Raw genomic sequence first — 24,444 nt, forward strand, 5'->3', positions numbered from 1 at the left:
TTCTTAAACTTAAAGAAATCTCATTGCTCATTCTTGTCTTTAATTTTAGTTTTTCTTTCTTTAATTTTCTGTTTAAACCTCAATCACATCATAAAAATCAGTTTGTTTCACTTAAGTATAGCACATTTGTCATAACAAAATTGTCTCAATCAGTCCTTGAGGGAATGACCTCGTGCTTGCACCTCTATTCTACAATTGATTCGTGCACTTGCGAGTACTAAATTAAAATTGACAACAAGTTTTTGGCGCCGTTGCCGGGGACTGACTTAATTCAATTTGATCTGTCAGTTGTGCCATACTTAATTTTTGTATAGTTTTCTTTTCTTTTCTTTTACTTATTTTTTTTTGTTTATTTTTCGTGTAGGTTTGAATTTTGTTTATGCAAGGTCGTCGATCCCAGAATTTAGATATCATTGTATACGATCCGGAGATTGAACGAACTCGTAGAAGACTTTTAAGGCAAGCAAGAACTCAAGAACAAGTTGCGGTTCCAATGGCAGAAGATGAAACAAAAGCATTGAAGGAGTTCACGGCTCCTACTGCACTCACAACATCATCTTGTATTGTTGTAGCTCCTATTCCTGCAGGAATACGTTTTGAGATTAGACCAGCAACAATCCAGAGCTTGCCTAACTTTTATGGGAAGACGAATGAAGATCCTTATCTCCATGTGGAGGAATTCAAAGACATATGTGGAACTTTTCGGTATGAGATATCAGATGAGCAGATCCGTTTAAGGCTTTTTCCTTTTTCATTGAAAGACAAAGCAAGAAAGTGGCTAAGCTCTCTTCCCCCTGGTTCCATCAATACTTGGGATGATTTGGTTAAAAAGTTCTTGTTGAAATTCTTCCCAGCTAAGAAAACCAATGCTCTCCAAGCAGAAATTTTTGGCTTCTCCCAACCTGAGGGAGAACCTTTTTATGAGAGTTGGGAGCGTTATAAGGATTTGTTCTTGAAGTGTCCTCACCATGGATTTTCTAAACCCCAAAAGGCTCAATTTTTCTACAGAGGTTTGAACTCCCAAAGTAGAAGTATGGTGGATGCTACAGTTGGTGGAAGCTTGATGGGAAAGACGGCAGAAGAGGCAATTCAAGCTTTTGAGACTATATGTGAAAATTCACAGCAATATGATCCTTATACATCAGTGCCCAAAAGAGGAGGACTATATGAGGTTAGTGCAAGTACTAAGTTGGAAGAGCAAGTTGCAGCCTTGGCAAGACAAATGAAGAGCCTTACTCCTCTGTTAAATAAGGCTGCAAGGGAGACATGTGCTTTGTGTTCAAGTATTGCACATACCACCGAGGCGTGTTCTGAAAATTTCTTCCAAGATGAGCAAGTCAACATGGTGAATAATTATAGAAGGCCTGTGAATGATCCTTTTTCAAATACTTATAATCCAGGTTGGAGGCAACATCCAAATTTCTCCTATAGCAATAATAATCAAGTGCAGATGCCAAGGAATCCTCCCATGCAAAATTATCAAGGGCCAATTGAACAAAAGAAACCATCTCTTGAAGAAACCATGCAGCAACTTGCACAAAATCAGATGGAATTTCAAAAGGCCAATGCTCAGATGCTTCAAGCTATTCAAGAGACCAAGAAAGAGCAGCAAGTTCAATCTCAAGCTATTTCTAAGCTAGAAGTTCAAGTTGGTCAGATTGCCACTGCCTTGAATGAGAGAGAACAAGGGCGTTTACCTAGCCAAACTCTTGCTAATCCAAGGGGTCAATTTGAGAAACATGAGCCTATGAAAGCTGTGATCACGTTGAGGAGTGGAAAAGAAGTTGATATTAAAGTTCGTAGTCCAGGAGATATTCAAGAAGTCGAACAAAAAGAAGAAGTCGAACAGGGGATTGATGAGTCTGTTGCTATCCCAAAAATTAATGAGTCAGCAGAGAAAGATTCTGCAGGAGGATTGAAGCTGCAACAGCAATCCCGAAAACGAACTGATTCGAACCCAGCGACTTCTAGCACCCCAGAAACGACTTTAAGGCCTACTGCAGAGTCTCAATTTGTTCCTCAACCTCCATATCCACAGTTGCTTCAGAAGCCAAAGAAAGATAGGCACTTGACCGAGATTATGGAACTATTTCGCAAGGTGCAAATTAATATTCCTTTGCTTGATGCCATTAAACAAATCCCAGCTTATGCGAAGTTTTTGAAGGAGTTATGCACTAATAAGAGAAAATTTGAAGATCATGAGAAGGTGTTGTTGTCAGAAGAGGTCAGTGCCGTAATTCAAAGGAGACTCCCTCCAAAGTTGAAGGATCCAGGAAGCTTTACAATCCCCTGCACAATTGGTGATCATTATTTTGAGCGTGCTTTGATGGACTTGGGTGCCAGCGTTAACTTGATGCCATACTCTCTATATTTGAAATTAAAGCTTGGTGACCTGCAACCAACATCAATCACCTTGCAATTTGCAGACCGATCAGTCAAGAGGCCAAAGGGAATTGTTGAAGATGTGTTAGTGAAGGTTGATAAGTTCATATTGCCTGCAGATTTTGTCATTCTCGAAACTGAACCAGATGCTTATTCAAGTGAGGATGTACCAATCATTTTGGGTCGTGCATTTATGGCTACTGCTGATACCATAATTAAAGTAAAAGATGGACTTCTATCTATGACAGTTGGTGACATGTCAGTGGAGTACAAGATTTTTGAAGCGGGTCGACGTCCCTCTGATGATGGTAAATGCTTTATGGTTGATTCTATTTCTCCTATTACTCATGAATCTTTTGTTTTGAATTCATCTCAAGATCCCCTTGAAGTATGCTTGACACAATCTGGAATGGATTTTGATGCCAAGAAAGAGGTTGATGAGTTAGAGAAGCTTCTTAATGTTGCACCGGTTTTTGAATCAAGAAAGTGGAACCAATTTGAGTCTTTACCTTTGTCCACAAATAAAGTTGTGCCTTCCATTCAGCAAGCACCGAAGTTAGAGCTCAAGCCACTGCCACAACACTTGAAATATGTATTTTTGGGTGAAAGTGAGACACTTCCAGTGATTATTGCTTCGGACCTTTGTGAAGAAGATGAAAAGAAGTTGTTGCAAGTTCTTCAAGCTCACAAAACAGCGATTGGATGGACAATTGCAGATATTAAAGGTATAAGTCCTACAATGTGTATGCACCGAATCCATCTTGAAGACAATATGAAGCCAACACGTGATGCACAAAGGCGTTTGAATCCACCAATGAAAGAAGTTGTGCGGGCTGAAATTTTGAAGCTCCTCGATGTTGGAGTTATATATCCAATTTCAGATAGCCAATGGGTTAGCCCAGTTCAAGTGGTGCCTAAGAAGTCGGGAATAACCGTTGTGAAGAATGAAAAAGATGAATTAGTGCCTACAAGGATGACTACGGGTTGGAGAGTATGTATTGATTACCGAAAGCTCAACACTGCCACACGCAAAGACCACTTTCCATTACCTTTTATTGATCAGATGCTCGAGCGATTGGCGGGTCATAATTATTATTGTTTCCTTGACGGCTATTCAGGGTATAATCAAATTCCTATTGCACCGGAGGACCAAGAAAAGACTACATTTACTTGTCCTTTTGGTACTTTCGCTTACCGGAGAATGCCTTTTGGATTGTGTAATGCACCTGCTACCTTCCAACGGTGTATGATGAGTATTTTCTCTGACATGGTGGAGCGATTTATTGAGGTATTTATGGACGACTTCTCTGTTTTTGGTTCTTCTTTTGATGATTGTTTGCTTCATTTAACTCTAGTGCTCAAAAGATGTCAAGAAACCAATCTTGTGCTAAATTGGGAGAAGTGCCATTTTATGGTCAAGCAAGGTATTGTGTTGGGACATATTGTTTCAAGCAAAGGCATTGAAGTTGACAAGGCAAAAGTAGATTTAATTACCAATCTTCCTCCACCAACAACAGTAAAGGGAGTACGTTCTTTCCTTGGCCACGCCGGATTTTATCGCCGTTTCATGAAGGATTTTAGTAAGATTGCAGGACCATTGAGCAATTTATTAGCAAAAGATGCAGAATTTGTGTTTGATGAAGCATGTCTAGAGGCGTTTAACAAGCTCAAGGCCCTCCTAACTTCAGCTCCTATCATAAAGCCTCCGGATTGGAACTTACCATTTGAATTAATGTGTGATGCGTCGGATTATGCGGTGGGTGCAGTTTTGGGGCAGCGTATAGAGAGGCTTCCTCATGCTATTTATTATGCTTCAAAGACTCTAAATGATGCTCAACTTAACTATTCTACCACTGAGAAAGAGTTGCTTGCGGTTGTGTTTGCTCTAGACAAATTTCGGTCTTATTTGATTGGTTCCAAAGTAATTGTCTACACTGATCATGCTGCCCTTAAATATTTACTTGCCAAGAAAGATGCCAAGCCTCGGCTAATCCGTTGGGTTCTTTTACTTCAAGAATTTGATTTGGAGATAAAAGATAAAAAAGGAAGTGAGAATGTGGTTGCAGACCACTTGAGTAGATTGGTGCATGAAGATGATGAAGTGGACTGCCTTCCTTTGAATGAAAATTTCCCTGATGAACAATTGTTTATGGTACGTGATTCTCCTCCTTGGTTTGCTCATATTGTGAACTTTATTGTTACTAAAAAAATTCCAGATCATTGGAGCAAGCAAGAGAGGGAGAAATTTCTTTCTAAAGTGAAGCATTATATTTGGGATGAACCGTATTTATTCAAATATTGCTCAGATCAGTTGGTTAGAAGATGTGTACCAGAAAGTGAGTTTCAAAGCATTCTTCGTTTCTGTCATAGTTATGCTTGTGGCGGGCATTTTGGAGCCAAGAAAACAGCAGCTAAAGTTCTTCAAAGTGGCTTTTATTGGCCAACATTATTCAAGGATTCTTTTGAATTTTGTTCTTCATGTGATCGTTGCCAACGAATGGGTAATATCTCTAAACGTGACATGATGCCTTTGAGTAATATTTTGGTGGTTGAATTATTTGATGTTTGGGGAATAGACTTCATGGGACCTTTCCCTCAATCCTTTGGCAATCTCTACATATTGGTGGCAGTGGATTATGTATCAAAGTGGGTTGAAGCAATTGCTTGCAAGACTAATGATCACAAGGTGGTACTTTCTTTTCTCAAAGACAATATTTTTGCTCGTTTTGGCACTCCTAGAGCCATTATAAGCGATGGAGGACTACACTTTTGCAACAAGCCATTCGCATCACTTATGAAGAAATATTCCATCACTCACAAAGTGGCTACACCTTACCACCCTCAAACTAGTGGTCAAGTTGAGATTTCCAACCGGGAAATTAAAAATATTTTGGAGAAAACAGTTCGCCCGGATAGGAAAGATTGGTCTCAACGTTTGAATGATGCTCTATGGGCGTATAGGACAGCCTATAAAACTCCAATTGGCATGTCACCATATCGCTTAGTTTTTGGGAAGGCTTGTCATCTTCCGGTGGAGTTAGAGCACCGAGCATATTGGGCAATCAAGCACTACAATTTTGACATGAATGCAGCCGGTGAACAGAGAGCATTGCAGCTGAATGAGATGGAGGAAATTCGTAATGAGTCTTATGAGAATGCAAAAATTTACAAGGAGCGCACCAAGAGGTTTCATGATAAAGTCATTCGTCAAAAGACATTCGAACCAAACCAAAAGGTGCTGCTATATAACTCTCGACTGAGACTCTTTCCAGGGAAGTTGAAATCTCGGTGGATGGGTCCTTTTCTGGTCACAAAGGTGTTTCCCCATGGAGCAATTGAAATTAAAAACTTGAGGAACAACTCTATCTTCAAAGTGAATGGTCAACGTCTCAAACCGTACTTGGAGACATCTTTTGACACCAATGAGCAGCATGTTTCCTTCACTGATCCTCCAAATGAATGAGCTTAAACTTGGTCTGGCTGAAGACATAAAACTTAGCGCTTGTTGGGAGGCAACCCAATGATTCTTGGAAGAAAAGGAGTGCGTGTTCAGCAAGAATGAGGCTTCTAATCATGTCACATCTGCTACCTTCATACCAGGGACGTTTCCTAACTCTTTTCTTCTATTTTAGTTTATTTTCATCCGTTAGTTTTTTTTTTTTTTTTTTTGGTCGTTCTGTCCCCTTACTTTTATTGTTGTACTGCTGTTTTATATTCTGGGATTGCAGTATGCACTTCAATCCTGGTACTGATTTGTTCTTCACATTGCGGACAATGCTCAATTTAAGTTTGGGGGTGGGATTTCGTATTTTTATTTTATTTTAGGTCTGTGGTTGGTGTTTTGTTTTACCTTATTCAAAAAAAAAAAAAAAAAAAAAAAAACGAATAAAATTAAAATTAAAAAAAAAATTTCTTTTTGTGTTTTTCATTGGGTTTTTAGTTTTGTTTGTTAGTCTAAGTCTTAGGGTTCTTCCAAATACTATGATGAGCATGAACTTCTTACGGATTAATATTATGGTCTCAAGATGATTGCAAGCATGTATTGATTCATGATTTTAAGTAATTGTTAATAGATTTTTATGACTATTATGCTCAGCTTGTCTTGCATTGATGGTTAGATTGGTGCTATGATTGAAATTTGATTGATGCATGCTAGGATGAGTTAAACTTGATTTTAACCCTTGTGAGAATTTGAGCCTATATATGTGCTTTTCTTTTTTGAGTGAATTAGAATAGATCATCCTATTTTCTTGACGTGGATTTTGCATGATCTCATCTTTTATTCATCTTGGTTGAGACTCGGATTCGACTTGCATATTTTATACAAGGACAAATGCTAGAACTTTCCCCAAAGCCTCTCAAAGCGTATGGTTGAATTGCATGATGGATGGGAAAGGATAAAGGCACTAGGATTACCCACCATAGCCAAATAAAGCCTGTGTCCCTTTATGCACACAAGTTGTGCAACCCCCTAGATAAACCCCCTTGAGCCTACATTAGGCCTTTTCTTTTGTCAACCACAAATTCCTTACCCGTTAACCTAGTATAGCTATATCTTGACCCTATTCTAAGGAGTTAGTGGAGCAAAATTTTCAGAGATTCATTATTGTTCAAGTTATTTTTGTAAGCAAGTATGGGGGAATGTTATTGTAAATGTCGATCCAAGGAAGAAAAAATTATATATTGATGGCTAAAGAAAAAAAAAAAAAAAAAGAAAATAGCCGAGAAAAAAATCAAAAGTGCAAAAAGTAGAAAATTTTCCATGGATTCGATAAGTTGTGTTATTGTATTATGGGAGTTTAGAATGAAGCAAAGGCCCAAAAAGACGATATTCGGCCTCAAGAAAAAAAAATGTCTTGCTTCGCGTGTTTCATGTTTTATTGCCTTGAGGAAATTCATTGAAGTTCTTATCTCTTTACATTATCATCGTAGTGCTCTACTAATTTCCTTAGAATTTTTGTGATTTCCCGATTCTTTCTTTCTTGAAACTTACAACCATGGCCCCATTACAACCCTAAATAAAGACCTCTTTGATCTTTGAAGTTGTGCATTCGATTTGTGGAGACTTGTGCAGAGGGGTGAGCATATGGTGTCACTGGCCTTTCATCCGAGTTTTGGCATTCCAATCATGAGATCATAATAAAAAAAAAATATTATCAGAAAAAGCTTTTCTTTCTTGTTTTCATATGTGAGCTATTTGTTTGCCTTTATACATCATTCCTCTCACATATAAGTTGAGTGAAAATGGAAGCTTATGCCATAGTCAGAAAATCATGAGAGAAAAGAAATTGAGTGCATCCTTGTGAGGAATTGAGTTGACACTTGTTTGACACATGAGGAGGTTGGGTTTCTTTTGTCGCATTGGTTTGATTGTCCTTGCACTAAATTTTGAGCATGATGGTCATCAAAATAGATTAGCTTTTAAGTGAAGTTGTGAATTTGATATTATGCTTGCTTGAATCTTGACTGACCATACTTGTGGGCAATATAAGTTCTCTGAGTTGTTTGGAAGACATTAGGTCCGTGCTTTGAGTCATATTTATTTTTCTTTTCTTGTTTGCTCGAGGACAAGCAAAATCCAAGTTTGGGGGTATTTGATAGGTTCATAATTTCATACATTTTTATACCCTTAAATGTAGGATTCTAGGCTTAGTTCTTATCATTTTTGAGTCATTTACTTTGTGTTTGTGTTTTGTAGGTTAAATTGGAGAAAAGAAAGATTTGGAGCTTAAAGTCAAACGCAGGATTGAAAGGGTGCTTGCTATCCTGAGTGTCCAGAATTGTCTCTGCTGTGCGTCAACTTCGCGGATTAAACTGTACCTTCTCACAAGGAATTAGCAAGCGAGCCTTATACCATTGGAAAGATACGGATGTTAGCTTTCTGAGGAATTTTACGGAAGTGGATTCGCATTCTTTTGGAGCAAGTTATGATGATTTAAGTGAACCTAGTTCGGGTAGGCAGATTCTGACGGATTTTGCATATCTTTTGAGAATCTGGTTTGTGAAGCCCAAATCCATTGCTCTTAGTACTTGAATGGGATAAGACTGAACGTATCTGGTATACTTGGAGTAATTTCTTGCATTGACTTTAATAACCCTGCGTTTCTTTGGAGAGAAGAAAGCTATTCCAAGTTGGACTAGAAGACCTAAGAAGCCCAATTCAAGTAGGAATTGGGGGAGACATACAAGGCAGAAAACCTAGAACGTCTAGAGACACAAGAGGCAGCAGATTCCGCACAGAACGAGGAGAAGAGAAGCTCTCACCAACGCTGGTTCCAAGTTCCTCAATTCTTCCATTGTCTGTTTCATGATTTCTTTGATTCTAGTCATGCTTTTCATAGTTATGGATTGCTAAACTTCTAAGCTAGGGCTGAGATGAAGCCCCTAGTATGACTATTCTATTTCTTTAGTTGGTTTGCTATTGAATTTCTGGATTTCTATGTTAAACTCTTAATCACCGTTTCAATAGAACTTTTATTCAAAATCTTTGCTCGGGATCAATAAGACCTAGGTTTTGTTTATTGGTTATTTGGTTGGAGAACATGATGCTTGATCAATGAGTAGATGTTTTCTAGGGTTCCAAAAGATAATTCAATCTTGTGATTAAAGAGTTGTGAATTAAGAATACAAGTGCTTGATCATAGTCGATATTCTTGTTTGCATGATTTTCTAGTTCTTTTGTGCTTAAGGGAGTTGAACATGTTTGCTTGAACCTGATCATTAAGTGGAGTAAATTATAGTTTGGCTACTTGAGTTCTATACAGGATCAATAAGTTGGAATTCAAAGGTTAGAAGAACTTTGGCATATGTCTGGGATCAATACAGTTTATGTACGGAAATCTTTAGCATGAAATCTAGGGAATTCAATTGTTATCAACTAGAGAATTGGATAGAAGTATTAGGTGGTGGATTCAATGCTTTAGCATCTTTATAATCTGTTCTTAAACTTAAAGAAATCTCATTGCTCATTCTTGTCTTTAATTTTAGTTTTTCTTTCTTTAATTTTCTGTTTAAACCTCAATCACATCATAAAAATCAGTTTGTTTCACTTAAGTATAGCACATTTGTCATAACAAAATTGTCTCAATCAGTCCTTGAGGGAATGACCTCGTGCTTGCACCTCTATTCTACAATTGATTCGTGCACTTGCGAGTACTAAATTAAAATTGACAACAGTGTTTAACTAGCATACCGCTCCATATGAATAGTAGACAAGTTCCATGCAGTTGTAGACCGGTTTCCAATAGACTAAGAGCAACTCTAAGAGCAAGTTCACCCGTTGGGTCACCAGGTCACGGTCACCAGGTCACCAGGGCACCAGGGCAGGAAACTATTCACTGCCACTGGATCTTTGCTTCCACCCGTTGGGTCAGGGTCACCAGTCAGTTACTGTTCATCGAATATTTTATTAATTTTTTTTTGGAAAATGAGAAATGTATGATGTAAATAAATAGTATTGATAAACAATTTGAAAATGCAATCAAAGAAATTTTTATTGGTAGACAAATTATATGTCCACCGACACTCTTTTTTTTTTTTTTTTTTTTTTTTTTAACTCCACCGACACTTTTATCCCATATACACCACCGAATAAGTTTTTGAAAAGTGTGAAAATATTTAAAACTCCACCGACACTTTTATCATGTACACCACCGACAAAGTTTTTGAAAAGTGTGAAATTTTTTTTAACTCCACCGACAATTTTGTCCACCGACACCACCGACAAGTTTTTAGAAAAGTGTGAAAATATTTAAAACTCCACCGACACTTTTATCATGTACACCACCGTTGGGGTTTTTGAAAAGTGTGAAATTTTTTTTAACTCCACCGACAATTTTGTCCACCGACACCACCGACAAGTTTTTGAAAAGTGTGAAAATATTTAAAAATCCACCGACACTTTCATCACATGCACACCAACGACAAATTTTTTGAAATGAGTGAGTGATAACCCACCGACACTTTTATGTGTGAAAAATTTCAATAAATAGACATGATGTTTTCACTACATACACACACCATCCGAGCTTAACAAACCTTCACTCTTTTCATATCTCTAGCATTACATATTTCCTAAATTTCCCTCGTTGCAATGAACAATTTGTGGGATCAAATTCGACGGTCTCAGGATGAAGATGATGAAGAGATGATGGCCACCAACGCCATTGTCATGGCTGCAGTCGCAGAAGAATCTGGAAACCAACACCGAGGGCGCGGTTCTCATCCGGGTCGTGCACCAAATGAGGAACGATTTAGAGAAGAAAGGGGCAAAGGTATGTTGGCCGACTACTTTGTCGACCGGCCAGTGTTCAAAGATCCGGATTTCCGAACACGTTACAGGATGAGTCTCAATCTCTTCATGCGTATATCTACTGACCTTTGCCAGTATGATCGTTACTTTGTTCAAAGGTCAGATGCTACCGGCAAAGTCGGACTGCTTCCGGAGCAGAAGATGACAGCTGCCTTGCGAATGCTTGCTTACGGTGCAGGGGCAGATCAATGTGCTGAGTATTGTCGGATGGCGAAATCCACCTCCGTCGCAGCCCTTCAGCACTTTACACGAGGAATTGTTGATCTTTACTCAGCAGAATACCTCCGCGCTCCTACTGCAGCCGACCTCAGACGACTTCTTGCCAAAGCTGAGAAGAGAGGTTTTCCAGGAATGATTGGGAGCATCGACTGTATGCATTGGCAATGGAAGAATTGTCCGACAGGTTGGGCTGGACAATATAGTGGTAGGAAACAGATCCCCACTATCATCCTGGAAGCAGTCGCATCTTACGACACCTGGATTTGGCACGCATTCTTTGGAATGCCCGGGGCATGCAACGACCTGAACGTCTTGGCAAAGTCTCCGTTGTTTGATGAGCTTACCCCCGGTAGAGCACCTCTGATCCAATTCCAAGTTAACAACAGAGCTCACAATCTAGGGTACTATCTCGCCGACGGTATTTATCCTCGATGGGCGACTTTCTTGAAAACTGTTCGAAATCCTACACGCCCCAAGGAAATCGAGTTTGCAAAGGCTCAAGAGGGGTATAGGAAAGATGTAGAGAGATGTTTTGGTATATTACAGTCACGGTTTGGCATTGTTAGAGGAGCTGCTCGTGGGTGGCATAAAGAGGACCTTCGATACATTATGTTGACGTGTATTATATTACACAACATGATTGTCGAAAATGAACGACCTGAAGACAGCGATGATGAGTTGGAGTCCGATGATGAGGAGGATAACAATATGAGGCCCAGGATTGCTGAGGTATGGGAGGGACCAACCGGTAGAGACTTTGATCCTGTTGGTAGAGATGCTCATCATATGAACGGATTCATGGACCGCTACCAACAAATTAGATCTGAGCACAGTCACTCCAACCTTCAGGAAGACATCATTCAACACTTTTGGGAATTTCAAGGCAATAGGAGTATCTAGATCTGCTATTTGTGTGTGTTTTCTATTAGTTTTTATGTTTTTAATTATGTTTGTGTGGTTTCTACTTTAGTTTTTATGTTTTTAATTATGTTTGTGTGGTTTCATTTAGCTTTTCATTTGTATTGGCAATGGACAAATAAATTTTCATTTCATCAATCTAATATTACATAAGTGAAAAACCAAGCATTGGAATCATAACAATACAATTATTTAAAATATATAACACCCTAATTTTCCTAATCCTCATCTTCATTAGGAATCCAATTTGTGTTTGTGGGGTCATCCATATGGTTGGGGTTGGTGGATTCACCCGAAGAGAAAGGTGGGGAAGGGACACCACCGGTGAATGGTGGTTGTGGGAAGCCACCGGGGAAAGGAGATTGTGGATAATACCCACCGGGGAAAGGAGGTTGTGGATAGCCACCGGGGAAAGGAGGTTGTGGATAGCCACCGGGGAAAGGAGGTTGTGGATAATATCCACCGGTGAATGGTGGTTGTGGGAAGCCAGATCCACGGGTTGCATCTTCAGCTTCTTTCTCCGCAATTTTTTTTTGTTTTCTTTGCCAGTAATTCTTTTTGGTTGGCGTCATCTTACTTGTGTCCATCTCCATAATACGCTCTTCCCTCTCTTGATTTTTGAATTGTTGATCTTGAATATCCAATTGCAAGCGTATATAATCTCGTTGTTGTTGGTCACGGAGATGTCGAGCATATTCCTCATCACGTTTCTCCTTGGCAGACAGCATTGATGTTTGGTTGGTTGCTATAGTCTCCACAGCGGCTGTCAGAGGACTGGAATCATTAGATGCTTTCTTTCCTTTCCGAAGAGCTTCTTTGGCAGCCTTCTTTCCTTGAGGCCTCACCGAAGGATTGGGAGTTGCATCGGCGTTTACCTCATCTGCATCTATGTCCAACTGGACATGAGAATCAGGAACGGATTGTTGTGTGTGGATCGGTTCAGTTCCTCCCCTGGAGGTTCCTCCAGCCGAAGAGGAATGGTTTGGAATGTCATCAAATTGTTGAAACCCCTTAACAATCTCGTAACATTCTAAACTAATGAAATCACCTTTTTTTGGTTTTCCTTTCGATTTGGTCATCGCAGCTCTCCACAAATCTTGTGCTTGACGTACCTATTTAATTTAAACAAAAAAGTATAAATCTATTAGTACAAATATAAACGAGGTACAATGTATCAACTATTTAAATATAAGGTGACTATAATGTATAATTTAAATAAAATGAAGTCTAAAGTATGATTATGAAGTACTAATTTGAAGTATAATTATCAACTAAATTTTAATATATCAACTAATAATTTAAAGTATAATTATCAACAAAATATTTCAACTAATAATTTAAAGTAAGATGTATCAACTAATTAAATTTTAATATACACTAAAAGAATCATAAAAATTAATATTCGTGTTACACTACAAATTCATACCTCATCAATCATATTCGCACCACTCTTGTACCACAATTTCGCTTGCCTTAACGCACAATGCCAAGCATAAAGTTCGACTTTCAAGGTTTTCCACCTCCCTTGAAAAGCTTGCAATGTTCGGACATATCCATCCCAATGTTCGGCATAGTGTTGGCGTACCTCTATCCATAGATCATCTTTTCTTCGATCCGTACCGATTGCCGGATCTTGGCTAACAGCCTTCCAAGACTTGCACAATTGAATGTCTTCAATAGTCTGCCAACGTGTCCCGTCAATACTTGGATTTCCTACGGGTTGGACAATCGTATTGCCTCGTACACTCATATTGGAATCAAAAAATTGTAGAGTATGAAAGCTATGAGGAGAAGGAACAAAAAATTTTGAGGAAGAAAGATGATTTTTTTGGTGTGAGAGGTAAATTAGGAGGTGAGGTATTTATAGGAAATTGTGGTTATATTTTTTTTGTTACCGTTGTAATTTAACGGTTACAAACATTATATATATTTTTCCTTTTCTCCATTTATCTAACTCCTTAATTGATGTCCATCAGATCTCATTCATAATTAAAACCAACGGTCAAGATCTGTGGACCGTTGGCTTCAATTTTCCAAGCAAACCAACGGCTAGACGCCACGTCAGGAAGACCACATGCCACAACCGGACAAAATCCGGCCTCCCACGCGCTGCAGCGTTTCCTCCGCTAGAAGACAAGCGAGTGGCCGCTACTCTACCTTCCTGGCGCGTCTCCCCTCAGCTCATCTTTTTGGGCCAGCTGGAGGCCTGGGTCACGGGCTCGGGGAGGAAGTTGCCCGAGCTGCTGTCCTGGGTCATCTACTGTTGGGGAAGCCCAGCTCGGTGGAACGATGAACAGTGAGTTTCTGGTGACTTCAGTCACCTTTTGACGTGGTGCCCGGGCACCACACGCCCCGGTGAACTTGCCCTAACAGCTTCCCTATAATTTTAGTATTATAGGCAGGCACGGAACCAAGGGCTGGCTGAGGGAAAATGTAATGCAAAATTTAGAGGCAACTTTACTTTTTTTTTTTTTTTTTTTCTCTGAAATGCTACTTGTTTACTATCAAAGTAAAACAATATTAGAAAAAAAAAAATATTAGCCAGAAGAAGAACTCAAGATCTAATTTGTTGGAATTATATTATAAATCAAATTTTTTTTTTGGATCAAGGCGAATTTTATTAAACCAACTTAGAAAAAAGGAAAGCGCATTTAATTTAAATTCATTTAATCCTTGGGCTGTCCCTTTGGGTCATAGCCTTATAGGTTGGTATGTATGGACAATATTCACATAGAAGTGAGGAATGAAGTGACCCACTTGCTAACAATATTATTAACATTATTACTGTCATATCTGTTTTAAATTTAAATTAAAAAAGAAGAAGTAAGGAATGAATTGTCAAATCAAACCCTAACAACAAGGAGATTCACAAATACAAATTATTGTCAAAGATGTATAACAAATAATGCTAATTAAAATTAAAAAAGAAGAAGAAGAAGTGAAGATCCACCTCAGGCGTGCACTCGACTTTGTCATGCAATCACATCTTGTTTAATTTGCGCGCGCCTGGCCTCTCAGGCGTTGAAGATCGATGAAGTTGCATGTTGTGGTTGCAGATCGATGAGAAGATGCCCTCATGCATCAGTTTTAACGAATGAAGAAAAGAGTAGAAGTAACCATGCATGAGGGAGAGTAGAAACCTTCAATTGAGAGGGAGAGCACAGAAACGTTCAATCCCTGGAGGGCTGTGGTATTGTTTACAGCTGGAGACCTTCTATCAAAGAGGGAGACCAGCGAGAGAGAGCAACAAAAAATCTCATCTTTTAGGCATTTTTTGATTAATCGGGGAGGCCTTGGCGGCTTCCCAGACCGATTTCACTCACAAGACAGCAAAAAAAAAAAAAAAAACCAGAACAAGTCTGGAGCTAAGAGATGCGTTCTCATGATATGTATGGACTTATGGATGGCCGAATCGGAAGGGTTGGTATCGTTGGCTTCAGGTCGTTGGATGGATGAGATTGCCAAATTAGGTTAAAAAAAAAAGTGTGTTGGAAAACTCACTGGTTGAAAATATATTTTACAGCTGAATTTGTTGTGGATCACCGTGAGCTATGTTTGGCTTCTCGAACTTCTCAATGTGCAACTGTCCACATCTTGAATAACAAACTGCCACCAGAAAAAATAATAAATAAATAAATGATGAAGAATGCAAGAGACGTGAGGATGCCCGCCTGCCTTTCCGGCTTTGTCCCTTTTTCTTTTCTAAAGTTAAAGAGAAACATTTTTTTTTTTTAATGGTTGGGTGGATTATATAATGTAATTACAAAGAGCAGAGATTTAAAGGCGACCTAAAAATAATTTATGATAAAAACAAAAACCTAAAAATAATTTGTGATTTCTAGAAGCATTGCAATTATGTTTGTTTTCTTTTCAAGATAGTTATGATTGATACCTATTCGGGGATCATGGGGTTGGCGTCTAACTTTGCATATGTCAATTATGGTGTTCCAAGGCACATTACAATTGTTTTTGGATTTCGCTATAGGGGGAGGATTCAATATTCATCATAAATAGATGACTCGAAAATATCGAGTTGACTTTTTTGTTAATAAAAAAAAAAAAAAAAAAAATATATATATATATATATATATATATATATATATATATATATATTATAATTAACATATCAAGGGTTAAGACCATTTAATAGGTATTTGGTCATTTGCACTGTCAGTACATAGAGGAATTTCTATTGGTTGTAGCTGGAAGATTGTTCTTGTAATTGGAACGCTATGCTTTAATGTTTACGGCTTATTTGCATTGTTTTATTTTTTGCCTAAGCTAAACTGGTCGGATTTTCATTGACGATGTTAATTCGCTCTTCAACTAGAAATCACGCCGACCGATATCTCATATGATCAATATAATTGTTGGTTGACATTATTAACATAAACAGAGCTGGTTATCTGCATTACCCATTATTGTCCATCTTGTGCTGTATTCAGTCAATTCATTGAAATGAAGTAATTTGAAAAGTAATATATAACAAAAATAGGTACAAGGTGCTATTTTGTGTGAACTATTGATGGTGCAAGCCTTGGTTGGTCAAGGTCCACAATGAGGTGTCAATTATTGGGAAGATACTTATAGCAAAACTCTTTTTGTTCTAGTAATTAGTTGAGTGGTGGATTATCTTGTGATGTATCTTAATTATATGTCTGGTTGATTTATAATGGTGCCATTTCTGTTGGGTGGACTCGGTGCGGATCAGGCCGATTTAGGCCTGAAACCGCAAAACAGACCGGATTATTCCGTAGGCCCAAAATTCAGACCGTAATCTCTTTTATAATCTTTGAAGTGGATTTTAGGTTTTACCATTTTTCAATGTGGTTTCAGTGCAAACCGCAATAGAAACATGCAATCTAAAATGGGAAAGCTGGTAACCTGCGGACTTGAAAAAAAAAAACAAAAAAAACAACTAGAACCAAATGCAGACCATTCAACTAAAACATTCCACTTCCAACAAACCCATTCCACTCAGTCTGAAATAAATTACAGTCATTACACTAATATAGACTATTCAAATAAATCAAATGCAGAGAATAAAATGGGTGTTCATAATTCATAAAGTTGTTAACCACAGACCATTCCCAAAGTCTAAATTCACCAAATGCAGAAAAGAAAATATATAGCAATTCATCTCACTGCAAAATAACCAAAAATCTAAAATAAAGAAACAAACAAGCAAATGCCAAACTCATCGATCTTCAATCTTCCGCTAAGGAAATGCTGATATGCTCACTCTGCTGTAGGCCTTCACTTCATTCCTCATAGTCACTAACAACAGTAGCCCCTCCATTTATCAATCAAAGAGCAGAAGAAAAAACAAGTAAGCCAACTCATTAAGTCATTATACATTTGCGAAAGCAACAATACAGAAAACTAAATTGAGTAGAAAGAAACAGAAAACTGGAAAACAGAAAAATAAACAAGTTCAAAATCCTTACCAATTTCCAGTTTTTCCAACTCCTCATACAGCTGCAACTCATCTTTGGTTTGTTCTGTTGTAAAAAATATGGGACGGAATTCTTGTAAAAAATATGAAAATATCTTGGGAAATTAGAATTGAGATATAGATAAGAAAATAAAATAAAGTAAGAAAATAATATAATATATAGATTTTATATAGGAAAACTTATCGAGTCGAGGCGTGCAAGCGCACTGTCCTAAGAGAAGATTCGTCCCCTACTGCACAGGGTTGACTGACGAACTTCTCCCAAGATACAACAACTCTTCGAGCTCCGTCGTGCAGCTAAGAAGCCCCATTGAACCTTTATCACCCGTGCACTCAAAACGGTGTATAAGTAAAGTATGTATATGTATAGTTTGTAAGAATATCTTTGGTAGAGGTATTTGGCTAGAGTGGTTGCATTATGGTAGATTATACCGTCATGTATACCCTCATTATCCGACAATCTAAACTCCCACACATGTGCATGTTTCATGTCTCACCATATGCCTTCCAACTGTAGCCACGCACCCTTATATAGGGCACACTTACCATACCACCAATAGCCTCATTAACCATATAACGGTCAAATAATAATCATATATTTAAAACATAAAACCGTTAAACCATAAATAGAGAAATAAACACAAAATAAAAATAACCCCCAAAATAAATAAATAAATAAATAAAATATATTTTAATTTTAAATCATAAAATTTCCAACATGTTCCTCATATGTATCAAATCCTGCTCCTCTTAGCCAATCACTCAAGCAAACCAACCTCTCAACCATCTTAGGGGTTTGGAAAGCTCTGAAAGACTCCACCACCCTCTTTCCAAGACTGAATGCAGATTCAGACGCCACAGTTGAGGTAGGTACAACAAACACGTCTTTGGCGATTTGGGATAGAATGAGGTACCTTGGAGCATTCTCCTTCCACTAAGCCAGAATTTCAAATTTGGGGTTCGAAGGGTCTTCTGAAGCATTCAATAAGTACTTGTCCAACTCATTCTTGATCACTACAACATCTTTCTCCTCCCTCAAAAGCTTGAACTGACAAGTTTGCTGCATGATTATCCTCACCAACGTGCTGATGTGTAGACTCCTAGGCATTGTCACACTCTTAGACGCTGCTGCTGTAGCCGGATCTTCGTCTGCAAACTAAAAAAAACAGAGAGTAAATTGAAAACAATCAGATTCTACGAAAAAAAGAAGGAAAAAAAAAAGTTGTGAAACTGATTACCTGCATAAAAATCAAATAGTGAGCTCAAAGTTTTCTTCACTTCATCGATCATCAGCTGCATGCCTCCTTCTCCTTGGTCTGCTTGTAGTTTGGGAAGAAGAATTCAAGATACAATAGCTTTGTATCTTGGATCTAAAACGACAGCAATAAGCAGAATTTGGTTTAAATTTTCAGGCTGCAGCCAATACTTTTCAGACTTCTTTTTCATCGAGGTGCCAATGCTAACAAGAAGGGGATACTCACTAGCTATGCACTTATCAAGCTCACCAACAATTGTGCACATTCAAAGTAGAGGCTCATTAGCAGTTACATGCTTAGTGGCACTAAGCTTCAAGGTTGCTTCATAAAAAATATTCTTGAGAAATTTGACTAGTTTCCTGCCTTTTCTGATCTGCAGTTCTAGGAGGCCATTGTCTCTTTCTTCCACCCAATCTCTATTGGAAGTAACTCTCAAATTGCTGATCTTCATGCTCAAGCCTCAAAAAGCCTTCTTGTACTTGTATGCAAGATCCAACATAAAGTTTGTTGAATTCCATCGTGTGCAAACATCTAAAAGGACAATTCCTCCCTTGTGCTTAATCTTTTCTTGAGCTGCTCACTTCTTAAACTTCTATAATATTGCAGGACTCGATCAAATATACTTAACAGAATTCCTAATGCCATGAATTGAGGAGTCATACCATTCCATCCCTCACAATGAGGTTCAGAATGTGGCAGCAGCATCGATCAAATGCAAAAAACTACCTCACAACACCAACTGATTCTAGTTTCCTATCTTCTCTTTCATTTAGTCTAAAGCCACCTGATTTGGACTTGCATCATCAACAATGATTGTAAAAACCTTATCATCCCCCACTTAATCAAACAAGATTCAACCAGCTTGTTTCTTATTCGGGACATAAATCGGCAACTTCCTGCACTGGTAAAGCACAAGTGAGTTCATTGATGACGTGTCATTGCTTCTGGAGTCGCTAGCGTAGGTTTAGAGGCAGCACTTGCACCCTGAACGCGCTGCCTTCATGTAACTCCCATCCGTTCTGCAGCTTCTCGAAATACTGCCACACAATTGATTTGTTCTTCCTCTTGCTTGATCCATCTTTATCTTCAGGAAGTGGTAGTACTAGACCAGTACTTTGAACAACTGCAGCTGTAGGACTCAGTGTAGGGGTCATCCTAATGCTAGAATCTGCAATTCCAGTTGATGTAGAAGTCAGAGTTGAAGAGATCCCTTCCATAATTCGCAAATAGCCAATTACAATTAAAAAAAAATAAAACAAAATCTCCAACTAAATTGCAGTTCCAATTTCAATTTCACCATGCAACACAATCACCAACAACCAACTAAACTGTTGCACTAAACTATGAAATCAGAAAGCTAATAAGTTGAGATCAGTAAACCCTAACTATGAGATCAGAAAGCCCTAAAGCTAAACTATGAAATCAAAATGCCCCAAATGGATTTTCAAAATCCTAATTCAATTTTGAAAGAGAGAAGCCCAAAACTAGCAAAACTAGAACACCCATCAAACTAGTTGCAATCTTCTTTAAACCAGAACATGCATTTCCAATTTTGCACAAAAAAATTTCACAACCAGAACACCCTAATTCAATTTTGAAGAGAGAAGCCCAAAACTAGAACACCTATCAAACTAGTTGTGATCTTCTTTAAACCAGAACATGCATTTCCAATTTTGCACAAAAAAATTTCACAATCAGAACACCTATCAAAGTATCACACCAATGTGGACTCCCATAAAACGATAATCTAAAATTCTAAATGATTTGAACTACGGCTATACTAGATGTTTGTCTTCATAAATGATTCAACTTGAGTTAAACTGAAAAAAAAAAGAGATAGACTAGAAGAGACCAAAGAGGAGAGATTAATCATACCGGCAATGCGAGTCTGGCCGACAATAGAAGAAGGGAGAGGTGAGAGAGAAGTGGCGGCCGGTGGTGAGTCGTTATGGACTTATGGTAGAGAGGAGAGAATGAGAGATCTGAGACTAAGAGAGTGAACCCAGGTACGCTATGTGAGAAATGAGACTTATGCGGCCGAGTTAGTTGTTTGGGAAACACTTGAAATCGTTCTTCCCCTTCTAAGACAAAGTTGTCAGAATTTGGTTGTTGTTGTTCATGAGAATCATGTATCCGGCGATGATGCACTTTTGCTTGTTGAGCGCTGGGCGATCGATGATGGCATTATACGAACTGAAGCAGTCGACAACGATAAACTCCGTATGTATCTCTGCCGTGCATGGGCTAGCGGCGATGGCCAGGCGCATGTAGTCAGAACCCAGTGGCTGTGTGGTATCGCCGGAGAAACTGAGCAGGGGCTTGTGATCTTAGAGCAATTTCCTGTTCCGCTGGAGTTAGTTGTAGCAGCCATTGAAGATGACATTTATAGCGGATCCGCTGTCAACGAGGACCCTACCCACGGACCATTTGTCGAGCATGGTGTCGATCAAAAATGGATCGTCGTGGGGGAGATGTACTCCGCGCTCCTCCTCCTCAGAGAAAGTGATGGGTTCCCACCCAGATCTTGGTAGCTTGGCGGATCGCTCATAGCGGATGTTGCAAACTTCCTTGGGGTGGTTAGCGCGTGCATAACTCTTTCTTGCTCTGTGAGGCATATTGGTGATGGGGGCCCCGCCGTTGATGGTGTTAATGTGACGCATGGGCTCGATGTTGGCGACCACTGGTGGAGGCTGACGTACCTTGAACTGTTCCAACTTGCCGTCACGATACAAAGTCTCAATTGCCTTCTTGAGAGCGTTGCAGTTGTTGGTGTTGTGACCACTGTCCTCGTGGTATTTGCACCATTTGCCGGTGTTTCTTGGCTTTCCCGCCTTTGGGTACTTCCTTGGTGGTGGTGGTGGGATCTGATCTTTGCATTGATCGTATATTTCTTCGTACGAGGCCGCGAGGACTGTGAACACTGCATACCGCTGGGAGGACTCCATTTGCTTATAATGGTTATCCCCCTGGGACGAGCGATTGCCCTTGTGGTAATGTTGATCCTTTTGTCGCTTACTTTGGTAGTTACCTTGTTGCCACTCTCTCTTCTTGTCAATTGGCGGTGCAACAGAGGTTTTGTTGGCGGTTTCTTGCTAACTAGAAGAAGGTTGAGTGGGTTTTACTGGCATTGGTGGAGGTGGCGGGGTTTCTCCATATGCAATGAATTCCGCTTGTGCATGGAGGACGGCCTCGTTCATGACGTAGTCATATGAGGCATTTGGATGATTGTAGTTGAGATGATAGAGAAATGGTCCCTTTAGGAGTCCTTGCTTAAAGGCCAAAGCCATTGTCTTCTCGAGGTCGCGGCACCAGGATGCCGCCGCTCTCCACCTGGTGACGAACTCCTTTAACGTTTTGTCAGTGCCCTGCTTGATGTTGAATAATTGACTTGTATTGTGGTGTCCAACGACCAGTAGGATGAATCGTGATAAGAAAGCATTTGATGATGCATGGAATGAGTCTATGGATCCTGGCGGACACTCGAAGAACCAGCTCATCGCCTCGCTATCTAACGTCTCACTGAACAAATGGCAAAGGGTGGCTTCATTGAATCCCTTATTGTTGGTTACTTTCTTGAAGGTGTCCATGTGGACGAAGGGGTCCGTCAGGCTGCTGAACTGGGGCATCTTTGGTGTTTTTGAATGCGTTGGCCTGACGGCCTGCAAGATCCTGGCGGTGAATGGCCCAGGTCTTGACGTGAATAGTTGATTTTGAGTTGGCGCTGGGGTGCCTGCCTCTGCCCTGGCTAGCCTTTGCTCGAGTTGCTGCATTTTTTTCGAGGATTAGGGCGGTTGCGTCGCCAGCGGATCTCGCTGGACCAACTCCCGCTTGGGAGCAGGTGGATTACCTTCAATTCTAGCCCTGGCTGCGGAGCAGGTAGTGCATGGTTGGGATTCCGCTTCTTGCTCTATCATTAGCCTGGGTGGTTGAGGTGAGCCCATTCCCAGCAGCTCGGATGGGTTCAGCGGCACCTGCATCTATATGATTGGTGCGGGTGCCAATCCTCTGACATTTGGTCTACTACGCCTGGTACTTTGCGATTGCTCGCTCTGTGCTGGGTTAGCGTTTGCTTCTAGTGCCTTCTTTAGCTTGTCGAACCTCGACATTAGAGTGGCGACCTGCTTTTGGGCCTCAGCCTTCTCCCTGCGCTCCTGTTCGCTCTCCTTGTTTGTAATACCCCGAAAATCCAAATTAAATTCCATGGATTTTTAGAAATGATTTCACGATAGTAGGAGCGAGTACGAAGCTTGGAAAAGTTGTGGAATTAGTTCGAACGATTTTATTTTCGAAATCGAACGTTATTTAGGGGCTCGTGGAAATTGACTTTTTATACATACGGAATTTGGGAAAACTTCCTTCATGAAAGTTGTAGAGCTCGTCGATACGATCTCGTGCATATGTGGAACACAATATTCGGAGTTCGTATGAATAAGTTATGAATATTTGAAATTTGGGAATTTTCTATAAATAGGAAAAATTTCTGATTTTTTTCATTAAGGACGAAAAAATCTAATTTTTGCTAAACAGTCCCCGAAACCCTCCGTTCTCTCTCCTCTCCCACGCGGCCGAACCGCTCGACCCGACCCGGCCGAACGGCCCTCCTCCGGCGTCCTCCAGCCCCGGACCCGGACACCACCGTGATCGCCGCTCCACTTCCAGACGCCCTCCGGTGTCGTCTTGGCCCGCCGCTGCCCCGAAAGCTGGATCGAAGACACCCAGACGAGCGAAACCGACCCGGCCGGAAAACGTCGACACCGGCGTTGCACGGGCCGATCCTTCCCATTTTCGTGTTCTCCTCTTCCCCCTGATCATCCCCATGTAAGTCTTTCATCACGATTTTGAGTGTAGAACACTAGATCAAGGTTTGACTTTTTCGACGTCCCTGATTTAATATGAAATCTGATCGGACGCACAGGAATAATCCGACTTCCAAGCTTGATCTAGGACGATCTAGGCCAAACCAGACTTAGCTCCAGGTATGGAAGTCGATCACCCTTTCATTTTGAACAAGTTTGTAGTTGGTCGCTTTGCCATCGGAGGTGGTTGACCGCCGCGTTGACCGCCCACTGACCACCGCTTGTGGCGGCGCGTCAGACCATATTTCGAGTTTTCATTATCTAGGCGATGATCTATGCATCCATACGAGCGTTTTGATATATAACATGGTCATGTTAGAAAAAGTTGATAAATAGTAGATTTACGTTTTTACGTTACTATTTACGGTTTTTACGTTTTATCTTCGGTTCACGATCTGCGGAGATCAGACCATCGGTTTTGCTTCAAATTTTATTATGTTGATCGTATGACTGTCCCGATGACTTTGTGAGGTCACGGGCGAAGATCCGACCGTTGGATCTTCGTATAATTGTAAAACAGTAATTCGGAAGGCGATTCGTGAGAATCTGACCGTCGGATTTTCATATAAATTTATGGAGATATTAGTAAGGACAATTCAAGAAGATCAGACCGTTGGATCTTGGTGATAATTTAGGAGGATGATCCTAAAGGCGATCTGTGAGGATCCGACCGTTGGATCATCATTTAATTTCGATCCGACCGTTGGATCATCGTTTAAATTCGATTTGACCGTTGGATCATAGTTTACGTACGTTTATGAGTTGTTGGCTATGTTAAGATGATTATTGGATTAAGTGATCGATGGATTGATTTGGTGGACGATTCGGATTGATATATTTGGCTTTTTAGAAGACGCAGCTGGATTAGAGGTGAGTAAACCTCACGTGGTTCATATTACGAACCGGATAAATTTAATTACTTTATTTTTGTCGCAATTGTGTGAAAATATTTGTGGAATAAATATTGTTTTAAATTATATGGACTTGATCAACTACGGTCCATAGGTAAGTAAAATGATTTTATTATACAAATGAATTTCACGGTTT

At 39.7% G+C, this 24,444-nt stretch overlaps 3 protein-coding genes and 1 non-coding gene across 5 annotated transcripts; 2 read left to right on the forward strand and 2 right to left on the reverse strand.

The window, feature by feature from the left end:
- The first annotated feature begins 493 nt into the window (after nt 1-493).
- On the forward strand, nt 494-1,494 carry LOC133711815 (uncharacterized). Its single transcript, XM_062137904.1, has 2 exons — nt 494-1,400; nt 1,451-1,494. The coding sequence occupies exons 1-2, from the start codon at nt 494-496 to the stop codon at nt 1,492-1,494; spliced, it is 951 nt and encodes a 316-aa protein (XP_061993888.1).
- LOC133713251 (small nucleolar RNA R71) lies at nt 869-975 on the reverse strand. The gene has a single exon (XR_009847918.1). It is a non-coding gene; the product is annotated as a small nucleolar RNA R71 (small nucleolar RNA).
- Nucleotides 1,495-10,474: 8,980 nt separating the features above from the next.
- LOC133711816 (uncharacterized) lies at nt 10,475-11,812 on the forward strand. Its single transcript, XM_062137905.1, has one exon. The coding sequence runs from the start codon at nt 10,475-10,477 to the stop codon at nt 11,810-11,812; it is 1,338 nt and encodes a 445-aa protein (XP_061993889.1).
- LOC133713079 (uncharacterized) lies at nt 11,243-15,353 on the reverse strand. 2 transcript variants are annotated; one of them, XM_062139205.1, is made up of 3 exons: nt 14,781-15,353; nt 13,257-14,247; nt 11,243-12,942 (listed from the first exon to the last, which is right to left on the reverse strand). In XM_062139205.1, the coding sequence occupies exons 2-3, from the start codon at nt 13,578-13,580 to the stop codon at nt 12,049-12,051; spliced, it is 1,218 nt and encodes a 405-aa protein (XP_061995189.1). In that variant the 5' UTR covers nt 13,581-14,247; nt 14,781-15,353; the 3' UTR covers nt 11,243-12,048. The 2 variants fall into 2 exon arrangements, with proteins under 2 accessions (XP_061995189.1, XP_061995188.1); XM_062139204.1 differs by having other exon boundaries at nt 13,257-14,251; nt 14,781-15,352.
- Between the last annotated feature and the right edge of the window lie 9,091 nt (nt 15,354-24,444).

Source organism: Rosa rugosa, chromosome 5 (genome assembly GCF_958449725.1).
Source record: "Rosa rugosa chromosome 5, drRosRugo1.1, whole genome shotgun sequence".
In the NCBI taxonomy this organism is placed as follows: Eukaryota; Viridiplantae; Streptophyta; class Magnoliopsida; order Rosales; family Rosaceae; genus Rosa; species Rosa rugosa.

What these genes read in the sequence shown, in the direction of transcription:
- LOC133711816 (XM_062137905.1), top strand. Translation starts at nt 10,475, where the DNA reads ATGAACAATTTGTGGGATCAAATTCGACGGTCTCAGGATGAAGATGAT.
- LOC133713079 (XM_062139205.1), bottom strand. Translation starts at nt 13,580, where the DNA reads ATGAGTGTACGAGGCAATACGATTGTCCAACCCGTAGGAAATCCAAGT. An exon ending in GTGCGAATATGATTGATGAG is followed by an intron (nt 12,943 to 13,256) that starts GTATGAATTTGT and finishes TAAATTAAATAG; the next exon opens with GTACGTCAAGCACAAGATTT.
- LOC133711815 (XM_062137904.1), top strand. Translation starts at nt 494, where the DNA reads ATGGCAGAAGATGAAACAAAAGCATTGAAGGAGTTCACGGCTCCTACT. An exon ending in TTCAAATACTTATAATCCAG is followed by an intron (nt 1,401 to 1,450) that starts GTTGGAGGCAAC and finishes AATCAAGTGCAG; the next exon opens with ATGCCAAGGAATCCTCCCAT.